Here is a 21491-nt window from a genome sequence, read left to right as displayed (position 1 = left end):
GACAGGTAAGATCCAAAGCCTGGACAAACTCGGGATCTCGACTCATGCTGAAAATATGTTGCAAGGCCATCTTCCTTATAACTGAAGGGCTTGACGAGGCACTTTAGAAACACAGCCTTGTGTGCAGTACAATGGGCTGACATTGGCGCTTGACCACAGAGCTTGGGGGATGTTTATTGGGCCTGAACCCGGCCCTGGAATGCCAGAGACCCTGGTCTCGCATCAGGCGCTGCATTTTGGCTGGGCGGCTATGGGCAGAAGCCGGCTGGTGATTGGTACACGTGTGACTCGTACATTCCAAACACAAACAAGTCTATTTATTAACGCTTTGAATCTCCAGAAATTGGCGATTAAAGGTTGACTGGATGAGTTACTTACCAGTGCCAACTAACGGGCCCGGCTCGGCTCGCAGGGAAGCTAAGCAAGATCGGGAAATTTAGGCACCAAGCCCTGGACGGCGGAGTCCAAACACCGTAACTACTCCGTAGTTACCCTGCATCCAACTTTGGGCTCTGATTTTGAAGCTCTGGTGGTTATTTGTTTTTAGACCTTTCCCCCATCGCCATGTAGTATTCTGATTCGGAGAAGCTAAAAACATTACTTCATGAATTCCGAATTTGGTTGACATGCCTGTAGAGAAACCGAGATTCCGAGAAATAACTATCCCACCCCGAAAGTCAGCTACGCATGGGCTCTGGTAAGAGTAAGTAGTGGGTGTGTGCCTTATGACGCGCAAAAGGCGACCAGGTCGATTGTTGGGATAAAAATATTTCTTCAAGTCATAGGCTGACAAAATTATTCTGTGCAAACAGATGGCCGTTACATTGGCACAAGGAAAAGGGAACTGGAATCAGTATAAGCAGAGGACAGCAGATTGATTGCCCTCTGGAGTCCCCTTGTCCAGCTGATATGTCGTTGACCGGATTGAACATGATTTAGGAGGTGCCAACACTAGCTTTAGTCAATATTAGTTAAGAGTCACAGCCTCACAGAGGCCCACTGAACGGCCCTACCCCACAATCAAGAACGTTTCTTGCTGATATGGCCGAGCAGCTCACCTCAACAGCTCGCGAGCCATTGAGGGTGGGTGTGTATCAAATTATTTTCACTGGAGAACTAGTGTCGCTGCCCCAGAATTTGGTGGTAAGGGAATTGGTTTTCCACAGGCTCTTAATGTCTGTTCGAAGATGTCTCTCGTTCTCTCTCTGTGTGTGTTGCCCCTCTCAATGGAGCAAAAAAAGTTGAATTGATTTATTAGATTATCTCCTTCTAATGTGCGCACATAGATGTTATCATGAGGAGCACTACAATTTACAACAAGAATGTAAGGAAGAAGGTTTGGGGATATTTGAGAGAACATGTACTGTACATACTGGAAGAGAAAACCCATGACAGTATTCATCCAAACCCCCTCAAACTATAACTATGATATAGCTCATGAAAGTCAATCTCTCCAAGGTCTTCATTAGTTCTTGTACTGTACAGTAAGTACTGTACTGTGTATCACATAGATCAACAAGTGAGCTACATTAGAAGGCTAAGTCAGTAAGTATTCATATGAATGATGAGGAGTCTCTTGTGAGCGTGATAGGAATTTACGAACCTGAAGACTACATGGCTGAAGAGAGACAATTAATAATATTAACATGCTGCTCTTTATGTTCACAACTCCTTGATTTGATGCCTCAGCAAAGATGTAAGTCGTCGTACAAACGGGGCTGATAATGCATGCGTGGCTGGTGAGTGCATGCGCCACATCCTCAGGCAATAACCCTTGTCTGTGGCAGTGTGGCTTATGAAGCTCCAAAAGCCGGAGGCTATTTCTCAAATGCGCTCCACGATCTATTTACGGATTATTCTGTATAATGCTGCCAGCTGCTGGAATTTTATGGGAAACTCTTTAGCAGGGAGAGCCAATCATGTAACTAACTGACTCCTCAGTGACTCACAGTGGCCCTGATGGATGACCAAGAGGTTTGCTGCTTATGTCTTGGCAGCTAGGGCTGTTCCGCTCCGCGACAATATGCAAGCGTCCAGGCGACGGTATCGTGGCACGCTCGATTGTTAACTTGCTAAGCTGCCTGTTGCTCCTTGCACTAGGTGCCTGATATCTGATGGAGCCGCGGGTTTTCCTCAGCTGTGGTTTGTCCAGTTGGCTCGCCTCTGAGTCAATTGCGACTTGCTGCCTGCGAACTAGAGTAAAACTCAACTCTGCGAGTCGTTCCACTTGCGACTCGGTCACATAAAATATATACTTTCCTTCTCCCCTTCTTTTTCTTCTTTAGTTAGAGTAATATTGCAGCCTCAGTCATGGGCTGTTCTAATTCCACCCAGGCGGGCGAGGAGCCCGACGCCGAACGAACCGTTATCAAATCTCTGGATCACTATCAAATCGGCACGCCCTCAACAAACTCCACCCTTCTATTACCGGATGTCCTAACTCTCGAAACGACTACACAAGCGGGACCTCCCCTAGCGAAGGATTCAGCATTGGACATGGAATTTTCCCTAGACGTATTTGCTGAGAACGAACGGGAATTCGATGTTACAATGCTAGAAATAGCAAGCGAAATATTCACAGAGCTATATGGAAACCCAGATTTTGCTCCCGGCATTTTTGCGGAGGAGGAAAAGGAGTTCGATCTTGCGATGATGGACATAGCTGACGAAATATTCACGGAGCAATATGGAAACCAAGAGATTCCTGCAGCAGTCGATACCCCAGTAATCATTCCCGAGGTGAAGGTGAAAATTGAGGATTGCTCCGTTTGTTACCATCCTGTTTCCGAGACAGCCCTGTCTTCCCCGTGCAAATCATGTACTACTCGTACCTGCACAGTTTGCATTCGGAAAATGTTTATCTCAGCTTGCAGCGACGAGTCTTGTATGCCGCCACGTTGTTGCGGCCCTCTAAATATCGGTGCCGCTGTCTCGGTTCTTACTCCAGACGAATTAGAGATGTTCAAAAGCAAACATGAGGAATGGGCGACCGCCAACCGTGTCTATTGCCCTGTCCCTATATGTTCTGCGTTTATTCCCTACAGGCTTTTTCCTCCCGATTACCGCCCTACTTCTACTTTTCCAAAGCCGAAAGCGAAAAGGGACGTCCCAGTGCCTCCCGGCCCAACACAACTGCAAACCCCACCTCCAACACCCCCAACCTCGACTTCACTGCCACCTCCGGAGCCCGCCTCAATCCCGTGCCCTGGCTGTTCCATTGAGATATGCTGCAAGTGCAAACAGCTTGCGCACCAAGGCGCGCTGTGTCCTGAAGGTGCAGGCGAGCTGGATCCAGAACTAGCCGCGCTCTTGAAGAAATGGAAAATCAGAAGATGTCCCAAATGCCGTGGAGCAGTACGATTAATGTATGGCTGCAGCCATATGGCTTGTAGATGCGGTGATCAATGGTGCTGGCACTGTAGACAACCTATTGAAGTGTGTCAGGCATATGGCTGCCCCGGCGAGAGTTCTGACGAAGAGGGCGATTCGTACGATTCTGATTTGGGCGAAAGCGACAACGACAACGAGAATGAAACTGGAAATGATGAAAGGAACAATCAAATTCCTCCAGAAGACCGAGACCTAGACAGCGGGACTAGAGAACGTTGGGAAGATGGAGAATTTTTCTTCGGCGAAGAGCCCGTTCCTCAAAATTTTGACCCTTTTGACTGCTATCACACCTGGATGAAAGCCACCACTGAAGATGTAAACCGGAGCCTGGATTTTGCTTGTGAGAAATGCTGGCGTCATATCTCTCCCAGGCCATTTACATATCCCGAAGTGGTAGAACTATTGGAGCATGGATTCATCCCCGAAAAGTCGGTCGCAGATGGTGGAAACCAGGAGAAGCTTAGCCTGAGGCTGTTTATGTGCGCTCGATGTTCCATAATGCTTTGTGATGATTGCCGGGACGAGGACACAGCGATAAAAGTTGCTGGGAAGACGTGGGAATGGGCCAAAGTAACATGAATTACTCAATCTGGCGTTGATGCTATCACGACAATTTTGGCGTTTTTGATACGGTGGCTATGCAAACATTTCTGTTCTCCTTTTTCGTGGATTTTTCTAACATTTCGCGGAGGAGCGTTTTATTTTTCTATTTTTTTATTTCTTTTATTTTTTATTTACTTTTTGGCAATCTCCGTCGCGTTTTCTTACTCTACTTGTTCCATCCTTTTTCCCTTTCTTGTTGAACTTCGCTATGACGAGTATCTTGTGTACTCACTCCGCTTAAACCCTCTCTCTTCAACCCATCCTTTCTACCTTCCTTTTCACCTTTTTCTTCATATTCTGTCCAGTGGATTTGCCACTGGGGACAACTATATATCTGACATTTATATTCTGGCATTTTTACATACCACCGTCAACCGTACATAGAGAGGTGCAGTGGATTTCAATGATATAACTGGAAATCACAGGCCAAATGCTTTATTGATCAAATGCTTTTCCTCAACCAATATCTAAATGAACAATAAGTTGATGCTGTTGAACTAGGCAGGTTAAATATCTGAGCCGCCAAAGGGGGCAAGCTGGTGGGTACCTAGGTAAGCTCACAAATATCACGTGAATTATTGTGGCGGACATATTACTTGCGAAAACAGAATTTTCCCAGCCCCCCCTGAAAATTAGTAGCAAAACACCACCAAAAAATCAAAATATTCACATTTCTCTAGAATCATTCAATATCATTCAATACATGTCTTTTTCAATCAAATATCATTCAAATACACGTCTTTCTTACCTTTATCATCAATATGTCACCTCAACTCTGTGATTTCATCATCAACAAGATTATACACCTTCTTAAGAATGATTATATATCTGCTGAGATCACACAAAGTATTGATTGTCATCTGACTACTGTATATCAAATTCAATGAAATCTTCACTGCTTTGAAACTGCTAGAGGACCTCATTCAACACATAGTGTAAAGTCAAAGATCACATCAGATATCTTGTCAGAATTAAAGGATTTTTTCAAGACATATTTAACTGTATATCACAATGAGACTGTCTGCTTTGTGAAGAATGAATTTGATGTTGATATTCATCTACAGTCAATATCTAGAGTGTTGAAGAAACTGAATTTAATATGAAAGAAGATAATTAATATTGCAATCAAATATCACTTAATGTATAGAATCTACTAATTCATTAGTTCTATAATATAGGTTGAACTCATAGTCACTCAATATAATGAAGAACTTTGAGCTGAATAATGTATTCAACTCACTCAGTATCTCTCTAATTAACTGATCTTTTTGAATGAGAGTGCTGTAAACAAATATACAGCAGATTAATGATATGAATGATTAAGCAGAGAATTTCCTTATCACTGTCACACTCCCGGCCGCGCCAAGGCCCTGTTGCGGTTTCACACGGCTCATTGCTTTCATGCAGATGATTTCATTCTGTCTGAACCAGTTTTCAACCACTCTATGACATCATTCAGATATATCATAGAAAGATTCAATTGATGAATATAAGAACTCTACTTCTATACAAGGTCAGCAGATTACTTTTTCTTAGCAGTGAGATGCTACTGAGGTATTACTCTGACTATTCTCACTCATGAAATGAGAGAAGATATTCACTCATTATCTATATAAAATAGCTAGATACTGGCTTCTTATAAAAGAAGTCAGTGATTTGTTTCTTTTACTATGAAAGAAATATACATAAGAGTTACTGTGTGTCTTATACAATCTTCTTAGTATACTAAGTATCATATCTGTGATATTCTTACAATAACTCTGTAGTCTATGAGCTCACTATTTAAGCAAGATAGTCAAGCTCACTTATACAGCTTCTTAAATAACTATCTCTATATAATATTACTGACTAGTTATCACTTCAGTTCTGTTATATTACAATTTGAATTACTTAATCTGATTACATGTTTGAATCAGTTAAGCTCTAACAGACTAATATAATCTTATACATTTACACTGAGATCAATCTGATTTCACTCTCTGAGAGAAATACTACATTATTTTCTAGAGTGTGTACATCTCTACTCTGACAGAAATCTGAGATTTCTGAACTCACTGTGTATTTTAATATGAGCTCTTTAACTGCTCTGTTATCATCACAGCCTCTACACATCTACATCTATTATAAAGATAGAGAGATTAAGATCAGAGATTCACTGAGATACAAGAGAAACATCTTATCTGAATTTCACAGCTTTATCTGTATTCTTGAACAGAAATTCCGCCTTAACCTGAGTCAGTATAATACTCATGAGATATAAGTAATATATATCATTAACTTTCTTGAAGACATCTCTGTGACTACTTGAGTCATTAAGAAGAGAGAGCTTGAGTGTATTAATACTGCTATGACTTGAGAAGAATTCAAGAACTTTCTACTGAATTAAATCAAAGATTACTACAACTGTGACTTCACAGTGATATAGTGATTCAACTTATTATATTAATAAGATGATGAAAATTCTTTCAATTTCAATATAAGATTCAAAGAATATTGAGAGAAATTGACTGATGATTTGAATCAATTAAAAACACAGCTTTATCTTATAAAGCTGACTTACAAGGTGTAAATAATAATATTATAATATCAGAGTTTATTAATCAATTACACTGAGCTTGTCAATCTAGCTTTCTGAATCTATTTGAATAATCAATTCTCTGAGAAAAAGGCTAACAAGACCTCTTCTAAGCAATTAATAATGAGATCTAAACAGTGTCATAACAGCTTCAGTGTGAAGAAAGTAAAGAAGAATTTCAAGTGTTCTGATTCTTCACTCACTGTAAAGAAATATTAAAAAAGATTTGATAAAGATCTCTATTTCAACTGCAGAGCTGATAATTACTATATCAGTGATTATAAGAAGCTGAAGAAGAAAAGAAACTAAGAAGATATCTTCTCAAAGTTAACTTCTCTTCTGACAAATATATTCATAGAAGATAAAGAAGAGAAAGAAAATAATTGATAATTCTCATATCTCTGAGTTCATGTTATAATTACAATATATACTCTGAATGAAAAGATATCAGTGAGATGTCTACTTAACTTCAGAGTGAATACTAACTTCATATTCTATTTCTTTTCTTTGATAAAGAGTTGAAAGAAGATAGATTCATCAGATTATGTGAAATTTACAGATGAAATGAAATGTTACTGTTTTAACATAATTTAAGCAAAGTATGTGATCACAGACTTAGAAGAAATCTTTAAGAAGAGCAGTCTGCTTCTTTATACAGTTAATATTATAGATGAGAACATCATTCTAGATCTTTTATAATTGAGAGAAAACAATTCTCTTATTAACTGAGTTACTTAGATGTGACAGTACTGCCTCACTGATAAAGAGACAGTGATAGAGAAATCTGAAGAGTTTCATTGAAAGAATCTTGAGAAAAAGATTAAGTTAATATACTGTGTAGTAGATAATTAAGACTTGAAGATAGATGAAGAAGTTATCACTCTCACTGCAAGATTAGCAGTAGTATCTGTTATTGAAGACAGATATACACAATGTCTCTTTATAGATTTTAAGAATGTCTTTTCAGAAAGAGAAGCAGTGAAGTTTCCTGATATCAAGATATAATATAAGATTTATCTTGAAGACAGTGTAACAGCACTGTACAGATCTCTTTACAACTTATCTATAAAGAAGTTAAATATTCTGTGTAAATATCTTGAAGAAGCACAATCAAAGAACTGAATACATTTATCAAAGAGTCTGACAGAGATGTCTATACTCTTTGTACTTAAGAAGAATGATAGACTATGTCTATACATAGACTACAGAGGTCTTAATAAGATGATGATTAAGAATTACTATTCATTACTGTTAATCAATGAGATGATTGATCAATTATCTGAAGCAAAGATATTCTCAAAGATTGATATATAAGATATCTATCATAGAATCAGAGTTAATAAAGATGATGTTTGAAAAACAGCTTTTCATACTAAGTACAGTAATTTTAAATATCTTGTTTTATCTTTTGATCTTTATAATACTTCAGTCATCTTTCAGATCTATATAAATGAGATGCTGTAAGGCCTTGTTAACATCTTCTGCATAGTATATCTGAACAACATTTTAATCTTCTTGAAATCAGAGAAAGAATATGATACTCATGTTCAAGAAGTGTTAAGTCACTTAAGACAGTATCAACTCTATATAAACACTGAAAAATGCTCATTCTACATGCAGAAGATTGATTTCTTAGATTATATTATTAAGATGAATGATATTTCAATAAACAGAAGCTGAGTCTCTGTCATTAAGAACTAGCTAATGCTGCAGACATATCATGAGATGCAGATATTTCTAGAATTTACAAATTTCTACAGACAATTCATCTATGCATATTCACAGATTACTGTCTCTCTTACAGATCTGTTGAAGAGAAGTGTGAAAGACAGGAAAACAGAATTATTTACTCTCACTCAAGACACTGTGCAGGCATTTGTGAAATTGAAACAAGCTTTCACAGATGCTATAATGCTGAATCATTTTAACTCTGATTTACTCAGTCAGTGTGAGACTGATGTATCTGAGAATAAGATCTATGAAATCTTTTCACAGTTGACACTGAAGATCTTTCAATATTGAAAGAATCAGAGAATAATCATCTCTGAGAAAATAGATAATGAATTATCTGTGAGAGAAGACTTTTTCACAGAGTCTATAAAATACTGTAAATGAAGATCAGTGACCTTCTTCTTCAAGAAGTTATCACTCATATAAAGAAGGTATAATACTCATGATCAGAAGATGTTAGCAATTGTTAAATTCTTTAAGATCTGATAATATTATCTTCAGAATAGTAAGTACTTAGTGTAAGTTCTCACTGATTATGTAAATCTGTATTACTTCTTGATAATAAAGAGCTTGACAGAACATCAAGTCAGATGAGTGAAGCTGCTTTCAGAGTATGATTTCTATATCTGATACTGTTCAGATTGACTTAACTCTGTCAACATGTTATCTAGACAGCTCAATTATAATATTATTAATGCAGAGAAGAATTCTATAAAAGAATCTCTATCATCACTGCAGAAGAAGCTGGCTGCAGAGAGTTGAGATTCTCTAAAGCTCAGAAACAGTGCTGAAGAGACAGCTGTGTGACTCAGTATAGAAGATGAAAGAGAACTCAGATCTCTGCAGAGAACTGACACTGAAGATCATGAGCTTCTTATATTATATCTTACAATCATTGAATTGATAAAGAATAAAACAGTCTATAATCTTTCAATCTGACTATTTTTAAAATTCATTAATAAGTTACAGAAGAGAGATGCCTCTACTGCAGCTTAAATTCAGAAGTTGAAGAAGAAAGAATCTGATTTAAACTTGAAAGAGACAGACTCTGAGCAGGGCAGTGTCATTAAGAAATCAAGTCACTGATAACTAGAAGAATATGAACTTCTACTGCTGAATAATTCAGTCTTCATCTCTCATAGCAGAGCAGTGTGTCAGAAGTTATTGAGAATTCATTATAATGATTCTCATATAGAGCACTTCAGATTAGAGAAGACTGAGAAGCTTCTAAAATATAAATATACTTGAGACAAGCTTCAGACAGATGTCAAAGAGTATATTAATACTTATGATATCTGTCAAAGAATAAAGATTCTGCAGTATAAGTAATACAGTGAGTTAGCATCACTGTCTGTTTCAAAGAGCTTATAACAGAATCTATTAATAAATTTCATAGTTGACCTGCTGAAGTTGACAAGAGTCAAAGAATATAACTTAATTTTAGTCATTATTAACTGCTTCATAAAGATGATCAGATATATTTCTACTTATAAAAAGATTAAAGCCTCTGAATTGACTGATCTATTTTTAGATATTATCATTTATAATCACAGTGCTCTGAAATTGTTGATAACAGATCAAGAATCCCTCTTCATCAGTAAATACTGATCAGCTTTTTACTATTATCTTATAATAAGATGTCTTCTCAGTATCGCATTTCATCTGCAGACTGATGATCAGACTGAATATCAGAATCAGACACTAGAACAGCATCTTTAAGTGTTCTATTCATATTATCAGAATAATTGACTCAAACATCTTCTAATCACTGAATTTGTATATAACAATGTAAAGAATGCAATCTTAAAGATATCTTCTTTTTATATTTATTATGAATATAATTCTTCATTACTCAGTGATGTTACAGATAACATTTCAAAGAGAGAAATAGACAGTCAGAATATCAGATAGATACAGAGAATGAAGTATCTCTCAGTGTTAGAAGTAAAAGTAAGATTGAAACTTTTAAACAAAATTTATAAGAAGATGATAAAAAGTATTCATCATGCTTAGAAGTAGTAGACAGAATACTATAATTAAAAATATCTTTTAATGAAGTTCTTGATAGAGAATCAAGTACTACTTTCAGTAAAGAATATTAAGACAATGAGACTGTATAAAAAGCTCAGTGAGTAGTGACTAGAATCTTTCTCAGTAATAAGAGTAGTGAATAAGCAGGTATATGAGTTGAAATTACTCACAGAATTGAAATCAATTTATTCTGTTTTTCACATTTTCTATTTGAAGCTCTATAAGCAATGTCTCAGAGCAGAGTCATCTCAGCTGAATAGTATTAAGATTAAGAGTGATACTGAATATCTTATAAAGAAAATATTGAATAAGTGAATATATTACAGTAAGCTTCAATATCTTATTAAATAAGAAGATTATTCATTGTCAGAGAATTTATAAGAACTGCTTAAGTATTTGAAAAATGCTGAGAAAGAGATTGTAATCTATGAGATGACTAGTAGAGACTGCTCTGTTATATATCAGAGATGTTAAGTAAGAAACACTGCTTAAGACTTCTCATTTTTTTTAAAGAATTTTTTAGAGATAATCTCATAGTAATAAGTCAGTGTTTTATAGACTCTGTAACACTCTTCTTCTATTTTCTCTTAAAGGGTTTTTAGAAGTTTAATGAGACTATATAAGTATAAAATTCCTGAAGCAGTTAATAAGAAAAGAAAGAGATATTTGAAATTAATAAAAAGATTAATATTATTGATTTATGAGCTGCTGCTATTCTAATGAGACTGCAGTCTGCTAAAAAAGTAAAAAGAGAAATCAGAGTCTACTTATCAATAATCACACTCTCATCAAACTCATTCTTTATCATTGAAGTCTTCAGCACTAGTATCTTTATCTGTTAAGAAGTTAGTACTGCAGCACTGCAGAGAAGCATGCTATAGAAGAGTATAAAAGATTCTGAAAGTATTAATTTATTAACTTACAAAGTATCTTAGTCATCTGCTTCAACTGAAGTGAGATTCTTTTCAATTAGTAATTAATCTCTGCAGTACTTTTAACAGTAGTACTGACTGATCTCTTCTTAAGATCAGTCATTCTGAGATGTTTTTTCATCTCAGAGATTCACACTTTCATCTTCTTTTATAGATGAGCAAGAGAGATCTTCTCAGTCTTGATAGAATCTGTTAATACTTGAAACTCTGAGACTCTCACTCTGTACTACTTGAATATCTAGACTTCTTATCAGAACTGATATAATGTCTTTCTGTGAGATAATACTTACAGAGAGATAGAAGTTATTATTACAGATACAATGAAAACAATGAGAGTGAGAGAAGAGACAGATGTATAAAATCCTTCTCTTCTTCAGCTGTTTAGCACAGTGTAGATAAGTAGTGATACTGATCAGAGACTGCACTGAAGCCTTCTTACAGAGAGAAGATGAAGAAACTGTGAGATTCTGCAGACTTAACTCAGCAGCATTCTGAGCAGGGCTCAGATATGCTGTGAGAGAGGAACTACAGATTGAGCTTCTTAAAGTCACTGTTTCTGAAATCAAGCTCTCTCTGAGTTCCTCTCTGAATAATCACATGAGGTTATATGTCACTGTATTGACTGAGAAGAGAGGCAGTATTATAATAGTAGTGAGAGAGACAGAGAACAGATCAGATATAAATGAACTGACTGACAGAAGAGATGACATCTCACTGCAAGGCACAGCAACTATTACCACAGCTGTAAAAGAAGTAGAAGAAGAAGAAGATGTAACAATGAAAGTAATACTCTCATGACTTATTGATATCACTGTCTTCACCTTCAACCTGGCTTTCTTAGTGGCTATGAAGGTCACTGCCACATCATGAAGATGTTTACTCACTAGAAAATATCAGAATAAGTTCTTGATTGTTCTTCAAGAATGATACTCTTATACACTCACTGTTGTGATTGAGAGAGAGAAAGAAAAATATTTTATAAGAGAGAGAGATCTTTTCAAGAAATTCTGTCACTACTGTTAACTTTGTCTCTAAAAACACATCACTTTTGCAGAGAATTCTATATATAGAATGAAATATATTGAGAGATCTGTAAGTCACTTATTAACTATGTTTTTCACATTTTAAATTAATATATAAGAAACTCACTTATCACATGTTTAATTTGAATGAAGATGAGAAAAGAAAGATCTATACAGTCAACAGAAAAACTCATCTATTTCTTTATATTATACACAGTATATACACTGTTAATCAGTTGACAACTGTTGCTATATAACAAAGATAATTTCTAATTCAGTAATCTTAAGAGCATAGAGACTATACTCTTAAAGAGAAGAGTATTATCATACTCTCAGCTATGTTAAGGTCTTATTACAGTTTCACACAGCTCATCACTTTTATGTGAATAATTTTATCTCATTTGAACTGATTTTCAACTGCTCTATAATATTATTTGAATATATTATAGAAAGATCTGATTGATGAATATGAGAATCTCACTTCTATACAAGATCAGCAGATTACTTTTTCTTGATAGTAAGACACTGCTGAGATATCACTCCAGCTATTCTTACTTATGAAATGAGAGAAGATATTCACTCATTGTCTATATAGAATAGCTAGATACTGACTTCTTATAAAAGAAGTCAGTGATTCATTTCTTTTACTATAAAAGAAATATATACAAGAGTTACTGCATATCTCATACAATCTTCTTAGTATACTAAGTATTATATCTGTGATATTCTTGCAATAACTCTGTAGCCTACAAGCTTGCTATTTAAGCAAGATAGTTAAGCTCACTTATACAGCTTCTTAAATAACTATCTCTACATAACACTGCTGACTAGTCACTGCTTCAGTTCCGCCACATTACAATCACATTAGAAGACTCTGTAAATGATCTCAAAGATAATTAATCTTACTCATAATAACTGTCAATGAATATATTAATTATAATATATATCAGAGGTTCTACAATACAGAGAGATTTAATAAGTTTGTATACATTCAGATACTGCTCAAATGTTAACAAGGTTATCACTACTTAGTGATGAATAATTGCAATACTCATTAATCTTAAGAATTGAAGAATCTTTGCAGAGATGCAGATATTGAACTATTATTCTTATTATTATATTCATCTGACTATAATTCTATAGAGAAGTCTTTTCACACATTAAAGAAATAAATTAGAAGATATAGAGATCAGTTAGATACTCAGTTTAATAAAGATTTTAAAGCTTTTTTACATCATACAGTTGAGAACTTTATAAGAGAAAAAGATATAAAAGAATATTTCAGATCTGCTTATATAGAATAGTATTATAATAATCAGAAAGATTCAGATTGCAATTCATTCAACTATAATACAGATTTAGAGATTGAAGTAGTATAAGATCTACTCTCATCACTATAAGCAGTTGATAGAGATGATTTAAATTCCTGCAATCTTGTCTATTATAATGAACTTTTTAATTCATCTCTTATAATTTGAAATATACTCTTCTTAATATTTATATTAAGCAACTGTTTTCTTGTCAACATTCATAGATAATTCAATTCAAATCCTTTCTTCTGAAGAATGAACTTGATATCTAATAAATCAGAAGCTTTATTAGATCTTCAGATTATTAACTATTTAAAGTATTCATCAAAGAATAAATCTGCTTATTCATTAAATTAAGATATTGAACTGCTTTGAATTGAAGATGAATTTAATGAAGTTAACAGTGAAATTGATGAAGAGTTTGATAGCAGATTTGATGATGAATTTAACAGTGAATTCAATGAAGAATTCAATGAAGAATTCAACAGCAGATTTAATAAAGAATTCAATGAAAGATTTGATAACAGATCTGAATGTGAATGATAATAAGATTGTGAATTCAGTTCTTCTATTTCTTTTATTATATATTTCATCATCATCACATTGATTATCTCACTTGAAAATGTCATATTTGATGAAGTTGAAGCTGCTGAAGCTGAAGAAGGAAATATAACTGCTGACAATTGAGAGATCTGTATAGAAGAATTAAATATAGAAGTTATAGATTCATTCTTCTGATTCTTCTTCTTCTTTCTACTTATTAATTGTTTTGTCATCTTTCTTAAAGAAGTCTTAATCATTGCTTTATTACATTCAATATCATCTATTCAACTTACAATCTCACTACTCAGAAGTTGAATATGAGTATCATTATATACTATTCAGTAAGTGCTCTGCTCAAAGTTATAATAATTCATCTTTTGACAATGTTACTGAGCAGTTATCTCACATTCAATCTGCAAAGAATCTCATTTCTTTGATCATTGATTTCAAATCTTCTTCAGTTATTGACTGATGACTGTGATTCTTGAATATATAGATGGCTTTTCATCATCAGATATTTCATGAATTTGAGAGAATTTGACAGAACAGTGATGAGAATCACAGAATGATGAGATTGTGTCTTCTTTAACATCAAGAGCTCTTTTTGATGCCAATGCCTGAGTTGTTAATTGTGAATCTGGCACTTCAATAAAAGCTGCAGAACTGTGTATTACAGATGTGTTTAAAGATAGTATTGAGATATCAAGAAGATTGAAAGAAGAGATGACTTCAATGATAAGATCACTTATCTTCTTCTTATACAACTTCTTCAAAAGATTAATTATCTTCTTTCAATCCTTCTCCTTCTTAATGGTGATTTTGTTGGCCTGAAATTCACATTTGTATGATGTGATAACAGCTGTATAATCTACAACTTTCATCTCCTTACAGATCTGCTTTGTAATATACTCCTCAGCCATCTTTTCTGCAGTATATTGAATATGAAAGAAGCTGATAGTTGAATCATTTGCTGAGACAGTCTGGTATTTGATCTTGACAGAATCCTTTATCTCATTGATAATCACCTGTTCATACAATCTGTATGAGATGTCAGACTCAGGTGTAGGGATTCGCGGATATTGAGGATCCTCAGACTGAGTCTCTATATCCTCCTCATTCACCTGCTCCTCCATCTCATCATTGACCAGATCCTCTCCATTATCCGGAACTTCTGGAACAGGTAGTTTGGGGAGACTGAGGTGCAGGGTAGGAGTCTTTGTACGGGCTTGCAAAGCAGCAGGACGGCGGGCGTTGTGAGGCATATTGAAAAAAGGGTTGATTGATATATGTGGATTTGATGATAAAGGTAAGAAAGACGCGTATTTGGATGATATTTGATTGAAAAAGACATGTATTGGATGATATTGAATGATTCTAGAGAAATGCGGATATTTTGATTTTTTGGTGGTGTTTTGCTACTAATTTTCAGGGGGGGCTGGGAAAATTCTGTTTTCGCAAGTAATATGTCCGCCACAATAGCTAGTTAGTGGACGGGGCCGATTATATCATCGATGCCCAAAATCGGCGGAATGCCGAAGCATTCCGCCATCGGCGTGGAGGAACGACGGAAGACTTCAATTGAGCTTGCGATACGAAATATCATCAATCAGCAGCTAGTACAACACGCCGCCAAGATGAATATACCGTCCTCTTCCCTCCATACTCCATTCCGTCGCTCCGCGATCCCATGCATCCGTCAAACACAACGGTCAACCCGCATACCGTTCCGCCATTCCCAGCAACAGCAGCGTCGCCATGTATCCGCAGGGGGCCCAAGCCCCGTGGCACGGTTTACCGTGAACCCCCAACGCAGAGCTGGCGCTCAGGACCCCACGAACCCTGTCCAACGATATCACCGCAGCATTGCCCTATGTGCTGCGGGCATTGTCGCCTCTGCAATTGGCATGTATGCTATCATTAATACATCAGGATTGGAGAAGAATGCTCAGAGCGATAAAAAGGACGGACAATCGTCATCTTCATCAGATAGAGGCTATGACAGAGGCAAGATTATCAAACTTGAAGGTCCACCCGGCCTAGGAGACAACCAAACAACGACAATAATCGACGGCATAGAGCAAATTCCCACGGAGAATTCCACAATTCCTACTTTCCCCAAAACCATCAGACTCCCTGTCGATGCCCCTCAGGCCCTGCCCTCGGGTGGACGAGCAGGCGATGATTTCCCTCCTAACACCAAGACGGAAGAATACACCTTACTCGGCCTAGGCATCCGCTCCGTCTCCTTCCTCAGCATCCAAGTCTACGTCGTGGGTCTCTACATCGCCAACTCAGACATCGCAGCTCTACAACAGCATCTCATCAAACAAGCCGCGACGCCCGTAACTTCCTCTGCAGTCAATGGAAACGCCGTGGTGGCCACTTCACTCGTTCCCGGCGAGCGGGAGGCGCTAAAACAGATGCTATTAGACCCGGAGCAGGGACAGGAGGTCTGGAACGACATCCTCAGAGACACCGGGGTCCGCACCGCGCTACGCATTGTGCCTACGAGAAATACGGATTTACTACATCTGAGGGATGGATGGGTACGTGCAATCACGGCGCAGGCGCAGAGTGCAAATGCACGGGCGCAGGATGTTGCAGCGAAGCAAGGCTCGGCGATACCAGCCGGTGCTGTGGTGACTTCTGAGTTTGAGGATGATAGCTTTGGTACCTCGCTTAATGACTTTAAGTCGCTGTTTGGTGGCGGGGCAAGGAAGAATGTGCCCAAAGGCCAGATTCTGTATCTGCTTCGGAATAAAGTTGGGGGCCTGGAGACGATGCTCGATCCTGAGAATGGGAAGCCGATGGTTTGGCTGGGCTCGATGCAGGATGAGCGGGTAAGCCGGTTGTTGTGGATGGCGTATCTGGCCGGGAAGAAAGTGGCTAGCGAGGGGGCAAGGAATAGTGTGGTTGATGGTGTCATGGGGATTGTAGGGAGGCCGGTCGGGACTGTCGAGCAAAGGGTTGCATGATGGATGGTATGATTAAGTGCGAGCTGTAACAATAGTAGATTTGTTTGTGCTATTCCTGTCTACTATTATGTAGATTTGGATTAAAATTCGGCATTCCTTCTTGCCAAAAATTTTTTTGGTTAAGAACAGTGTATTATAGTTAGTTATTTCTTGTTGATATTTTTTGAACCTCTGTACCACTGTAAAAATTAGACGATCTTTGCTAGCTAGATGCAATTACTATTCTACTTATCTGCAGAATGCCTATTGAGATTTGTCTTATCTCTTTTCATTAATTACAGTCATAGCAGCTCAAGGTATTTACAAAAACCAGAGCAAAAACAAATCCCCGAATTAACTGAGTTCCATATCAAAACGTAAAAGCTAGCAAGGACAAAAAAAAAAAAAAGAAAAGAAAACCATCCAGCCGCCTACCATCAATCTATACGGCCCCCTGGAAACCTCGCATTATCCACCTACTCTACAGCGGCATTTCTCTCTCTACCTTCGAAGAAAATCACGCCTTGGAAGCTTTGGCAGCGGCCCCAGCGCTCACGAGAGCCGACAATTCACTCTTGCGGGCCTGAATATCAGAGTTGCCGCCAATATGCTTTTGAGCGATGAAGATGTTGGGCACGGTGCGCTGGTGGGTGAGGGCTGCCAGGGCATCTTGAATGGCAGCGCCGTCATCTGGTTTGTATAATTTAGGTGTTAACATAGTGATCGCTTCTTTTCTTCTTTTCTTTTATTGATTGTCGATTGTAAGATAGGAAGGAAAGGGCTAGCTAGCTAATTGTAGGACGCAGGGGGTAGTATAGGGGTGAGAGCGGGAAGTATTGAAGAGTACGAACCGATTTCATCCAATTCAAGGGCGTAATACGGGATGCCTAGTTCGTTCAGAAGGGACTTGGTGGCACTGCTGTAGGGGCAGTAGGATTTCGAGAAGACGACTGTTTATTTGTTTTATTTTATTTTTTATTTTATTTTTCGATATTAGCCATTTGACTCTGCAGTAGATTATATAAGTGATATATCACATAGGAGCGTGAAAATAAGAGGAATTGGTGTTCATATAACTATCCCTATAGGAGCTAGGAGGGCACAAGCAGATTTATATAGACATACCGACGTTGTTTTGGGCAATAATGTGCTCAACCTTGGACTTTGCAGCAGACATAGTTGCGGGATTTGGGCCGGCGAGAGACCCGAGAAAGCGGCGGAAAATGGACGCTATGTTGGGCAATTGGATGAAGGCCCACGAGCCTTCGTTACTTGCGATGAAAGGAGAATAATAAAGGCTTGCTTGTAGTAGAAGAAGAAAGATCTGATGTGTGTTGGCAGGTGTGATGTTGTTGTGCTGCGTGGTGATTGTCTAAATAAGCACTGGTGAGGAGGCAGAGTTGGGCAGAATTCAGCTATTTAACTATTTAAATAAATATGCACAACACTGAAATCAGCAACATAGGCTGCCTTCCTCTATAATGTTACTATGAACTACTACTCTGTACTCTCAAAAAAAAAAAAAAAAAAAAGGTGAGATACTTTACTAATAGAAGAAAAAATGAATAATGTCTGGATAACTGGAATTGAACAATTTCTCCGTGTCTGGACGACCTTATCAGCACAGGAGCGGAGCACTCTGGCCGTCATGTGCCTGCAAGATGGGGATTTGTCATGCTCCGGAGTTTCTCCCCCGACGTCATTCTACACTGCCGAGATCCTCAGTATTATATTATTATTTATGTTGAGCCCAAGCTGGCAATAATTGAGAGATGATTTAAGAAGATTCCAAATGCGTATGAAGCTGCTACCCCAGCCAATGACATCCACTGAAGCCAACTGCGATTACTCAGGTTCCTACATCTTTCTTACGTAAATAGTAAACCGTCGGCTAGTCCTTAGTTACCTGTAGGCTCCCCAGAATAATAACGTTACCCTTGGACGCTGCTGGTTATGCCGACGACCAACATGTCAAAAATCTTTCTACGCGTACCAATCCCTGAGTCAACCCTGCTCACAGCTGGTCGCACCCTGATCCCGCAAAGCAAAAAATTTCCTTCCCAGGCCGGTGATAAGGAGTAAAGAAATCATCATAGCCTGGATCCTCCTGGCCTCTTGGCTCTATCGTCAGGTCGTTGAAATGGCGAAAAAGCCTCGCCAGCGCGATGTACATTTCGCAATATGCAAGCCTGGTTTTGAGTGATGCGATGGACCATATAATTAGTCTTTTCTGTTCTTTTTTTTCTTTTTTTTTTTCCTTTTCCTCTTCCTTTTCATGGAGTGAGCGGGGGTAAATTGATCCTGCTGGGAAACATACGGCAATCCCATGCATTGTCCTGAGCCCTTCGAGAACATCACCAGATACTGCTCTAAATTCTTACTGCTTGCCCTGGTGCCCAGCCATCTGGAAGGATCGAATTCATCAGGCTCTGGGAAGAGTTCTTCGTTGCGGTGCATCACCCACGAACTCATACTAACGAGTGACTGGGGACTTGTTAATGATATTTGGGAAAATCCCTGTCCAGTACACAGCTCCTTTATAGGAAGATGAGGGAAAAAGATTGACTGCAAACTTGTACCTGCGGGGACTCTGTAACCATTGAATTCGGCGCCAGGTTCTGGAACGACTCGTGGAAGACGCCCAAGCATTCCATATGATAACCTGTGGTGGCCCAGTGAGTCTCATTACTTGCTAGGATTTTGCTCAGGGAAGCAAAATGGAGTCTAACCGAAAGCCTTCCTTGATAACAGCAGTCTACACCATGCAGCACAATACCTAGAAGTCAGCACTCTCCTCTCAAAAATGGCAGAGTATCTGAGGATTCAGGCTACTAACCAAAAACGGCAACTTCTCCAGTTCCGCAAAAGTAGGTTCGGATTTCGGATCGGGAAACGCAGTTGTCAATTCCGTCTTCAACATCCTATATACCTCCTTGTTCACAACGGTATTGTACGCCGTGATCGTTAATGGGTTTCCCGCCATATGCGACACGATGGCGAGAGCATCATATACGTCTGCTTTCGAATATCCGATAGCTGACCTCCCCTCCTCGTTGTCTTGACCGCCCACGGCATCGACCTCCAGGAGAGTTGGGTTGAAGCACCCCTATAAAGTAAATGCCGTATAAAAGCATAATGATTAGTCGAACGGTAATTCGTCCCTGAACTAACACTCAATGTCGGAAAAACCAGAAGGAACCAGAACCTCCCTCCAAGCCCCTAGAATCAATATCAACAAAACAATACAGCAAACATGTTTATACGTACCTTGCGCATCCCACTCTGCTCAAGCAGCCGGGTAAGCTCCCTAACTCCCCGAACCGGCACCACCCTCACCAACAACCCCATCAAGGTCGGAAACTGCTGAAACGCCCACACGAACCTCGCCACCTGCCTCGCAAGCACAAAATACTCCTTCCCAAAGTCCTCCCTCCCCAGAAACCCATACCCCTTACCATCAGATGCATACTGGGTAACAATATCCACCGACATCGCACGGAAGGCATAGTGCAGGTTTATCTTCCCTACGTTGCGCAGGCGGGTTCGAATACGTCTCTCGAGAGTCCCGGCCTTTGCTTGGATGATGGACTCGAGCTCTGGGGCATGCCTGGGGGAGAAAAGGGGAGGAGCCGCGTTGGCATGTTTGGCCTGGCAAGTTCCCAATTGGGGCTTTGTGAAGACTTTCAAACTGCCTCTTAGGAAGGTGTTGTAGAATGAATGGGGTTTGGCATAACCGTTGCCGTCGCGGTAGATCCTGTCGTAGTTTTCCGGATCGCTTAGGTGGATTTCCGCTGGGGAGATGCGGATTACAGGGCCTATCGGATGTGTAAAGATAAAAAAAGGTATGTATATATATATATATAAAGAGTTTAGCCTTACTTACCATATATTCGATGCAACTTCTCTATTTGCAGATACAGCCTGCCGCTGCATATCCCATTATAGTAGAAATTATAAAGGTGCGTTGCGGCTGCAAGTCGCGGGCCGGGGATATGTGACAACGGATGGAAGTATAGGCGGTAGATAACGACTGCTCCCATGTATGAGACGGCAGCAGTGGCGGATATAAGGATGATGATGGTAAATAGCCATGTTGTTGGAAAGGCGTAGTAGAGGTGCGGAGGTAGGAATTCTGAATGGATTATCGTCATGTTTCCTTGTTGGTTTTCCTGCTCGGGCAACTGGCTGGGGAGGGGGGGGGGGAGGGGGGGTGGATATGGGTACCTAGGTTGCTACTTTAGATGAGAAGCTCTTCACTTAATTAATAAATAAATCATAAATATAACTAGTATGAAGAGCTATAAAAAAATGCCAATAGACATAGAAAGTGAATAAGAAGAGGGAAAAAAAGGACGAGGAAATGGACATACCTTTCTTTATTTACAAAAAGTCTCCTCACT

General features: G+C 38.6%; 4 protein-coding genes across 4 annotated transcripts; 2 read left to right on the top strand and 2 right to left on the bottom strand.

Annotated features, from left to right (window-relative positions):
- Positions 1–2209: 2209 nt before the first annotated feature.
- On the top strand, positions 2210–4571 carry BDBG_07414 (RING finger protein). Its single transcript, XM_002621966.2, has one exon. It carries the CDS (start codon positions 2311–2313, stop codon positions 3967–3969), a length of 1659 nt encoding a protein of 552 aa, XP_002622012.1. The 5' UTR covers positions 2210–2310; the 3' UTR covers positions 3970–4571.
- A 10201-nt stretch (positions 4572–14772) lies between these two features.
- BDBG_17609 (uncharacterized protein) lies at positions 14773–15486 on the bottom strand. Its single transcript, XM_031725291.1, has one exon. The coding sequence runs from the start codon at positions 15397–15399 to the stop codon at positions 14929–14931; it is 471 nt and encodes a 156-aa protein (XP_031580161.1). The 5' UTR covers positions 15400–15486; the 3' UTR covers positions 14773–14928.
- Positions 15487–15627: 141 nt separating this feature from the next.
- Positions 15628–18388, top strand: BDBG_07413 (uncharacterized protein). Its single transcript, XM_002621965.2, has one exon. The coding sequence runs from the start codon at positions 15649–15651 to the stop codon at positions 17110–17112; it is 1464 nt and encodes a 487-aa protein (XP_002622011.1). The 5' UTR covers positions 15628–15648; the 3' UTR covers positions 17113–18388.
- BDBG_07411 (benzoate 4-monooxygenase cytochrome P450) lies at positions 17181–21242 on the bottom strand (the record flags this gene model as incomplete). Its single annotated transcript, XM_031723078.1, has 9 exons — positions 17181–17781; positions 17943–18041; positions 18217–19280; positions 19409–19564; positions 19658–19753; positions 19821–19846; positions 19928–20197; positions 20359–20906; positions 20975–21242. 7 exons carry the CDS (start codon positions 21240–21242, stop codon positions 19106–19108), a joined length of 1539 nt encoding a protein of 512 aa, XP_031580160.1. The 3' UTR covers positions 17181–17781; positions 17943–18041; positions 18217–19105.
- Between the last annotated feature and the right edge of the window lie 249 nt (positions 21243–21491).

This window comes from Blastomyces gilchristii (genome assembly GCF_000003855.2).
Source record: "Blastomyces gilchristii SLH14081 genomic scaffold supercont1.19, whole genome shotgun sequence".
In the NCBI taxonomy this organism is placed as follows: Eukaryota; Fungi; Ascomycota; class Eurotiomycetes; order Onygenales; family Ajellomycetaceae; genus Blastomyces; species Blastomyces gilchristii.
The sequence above is the reverse complement of the archived record's forward strand: the minus strand, read 5'-3'. Positions and strand labels throughout refer to the sequence as shown.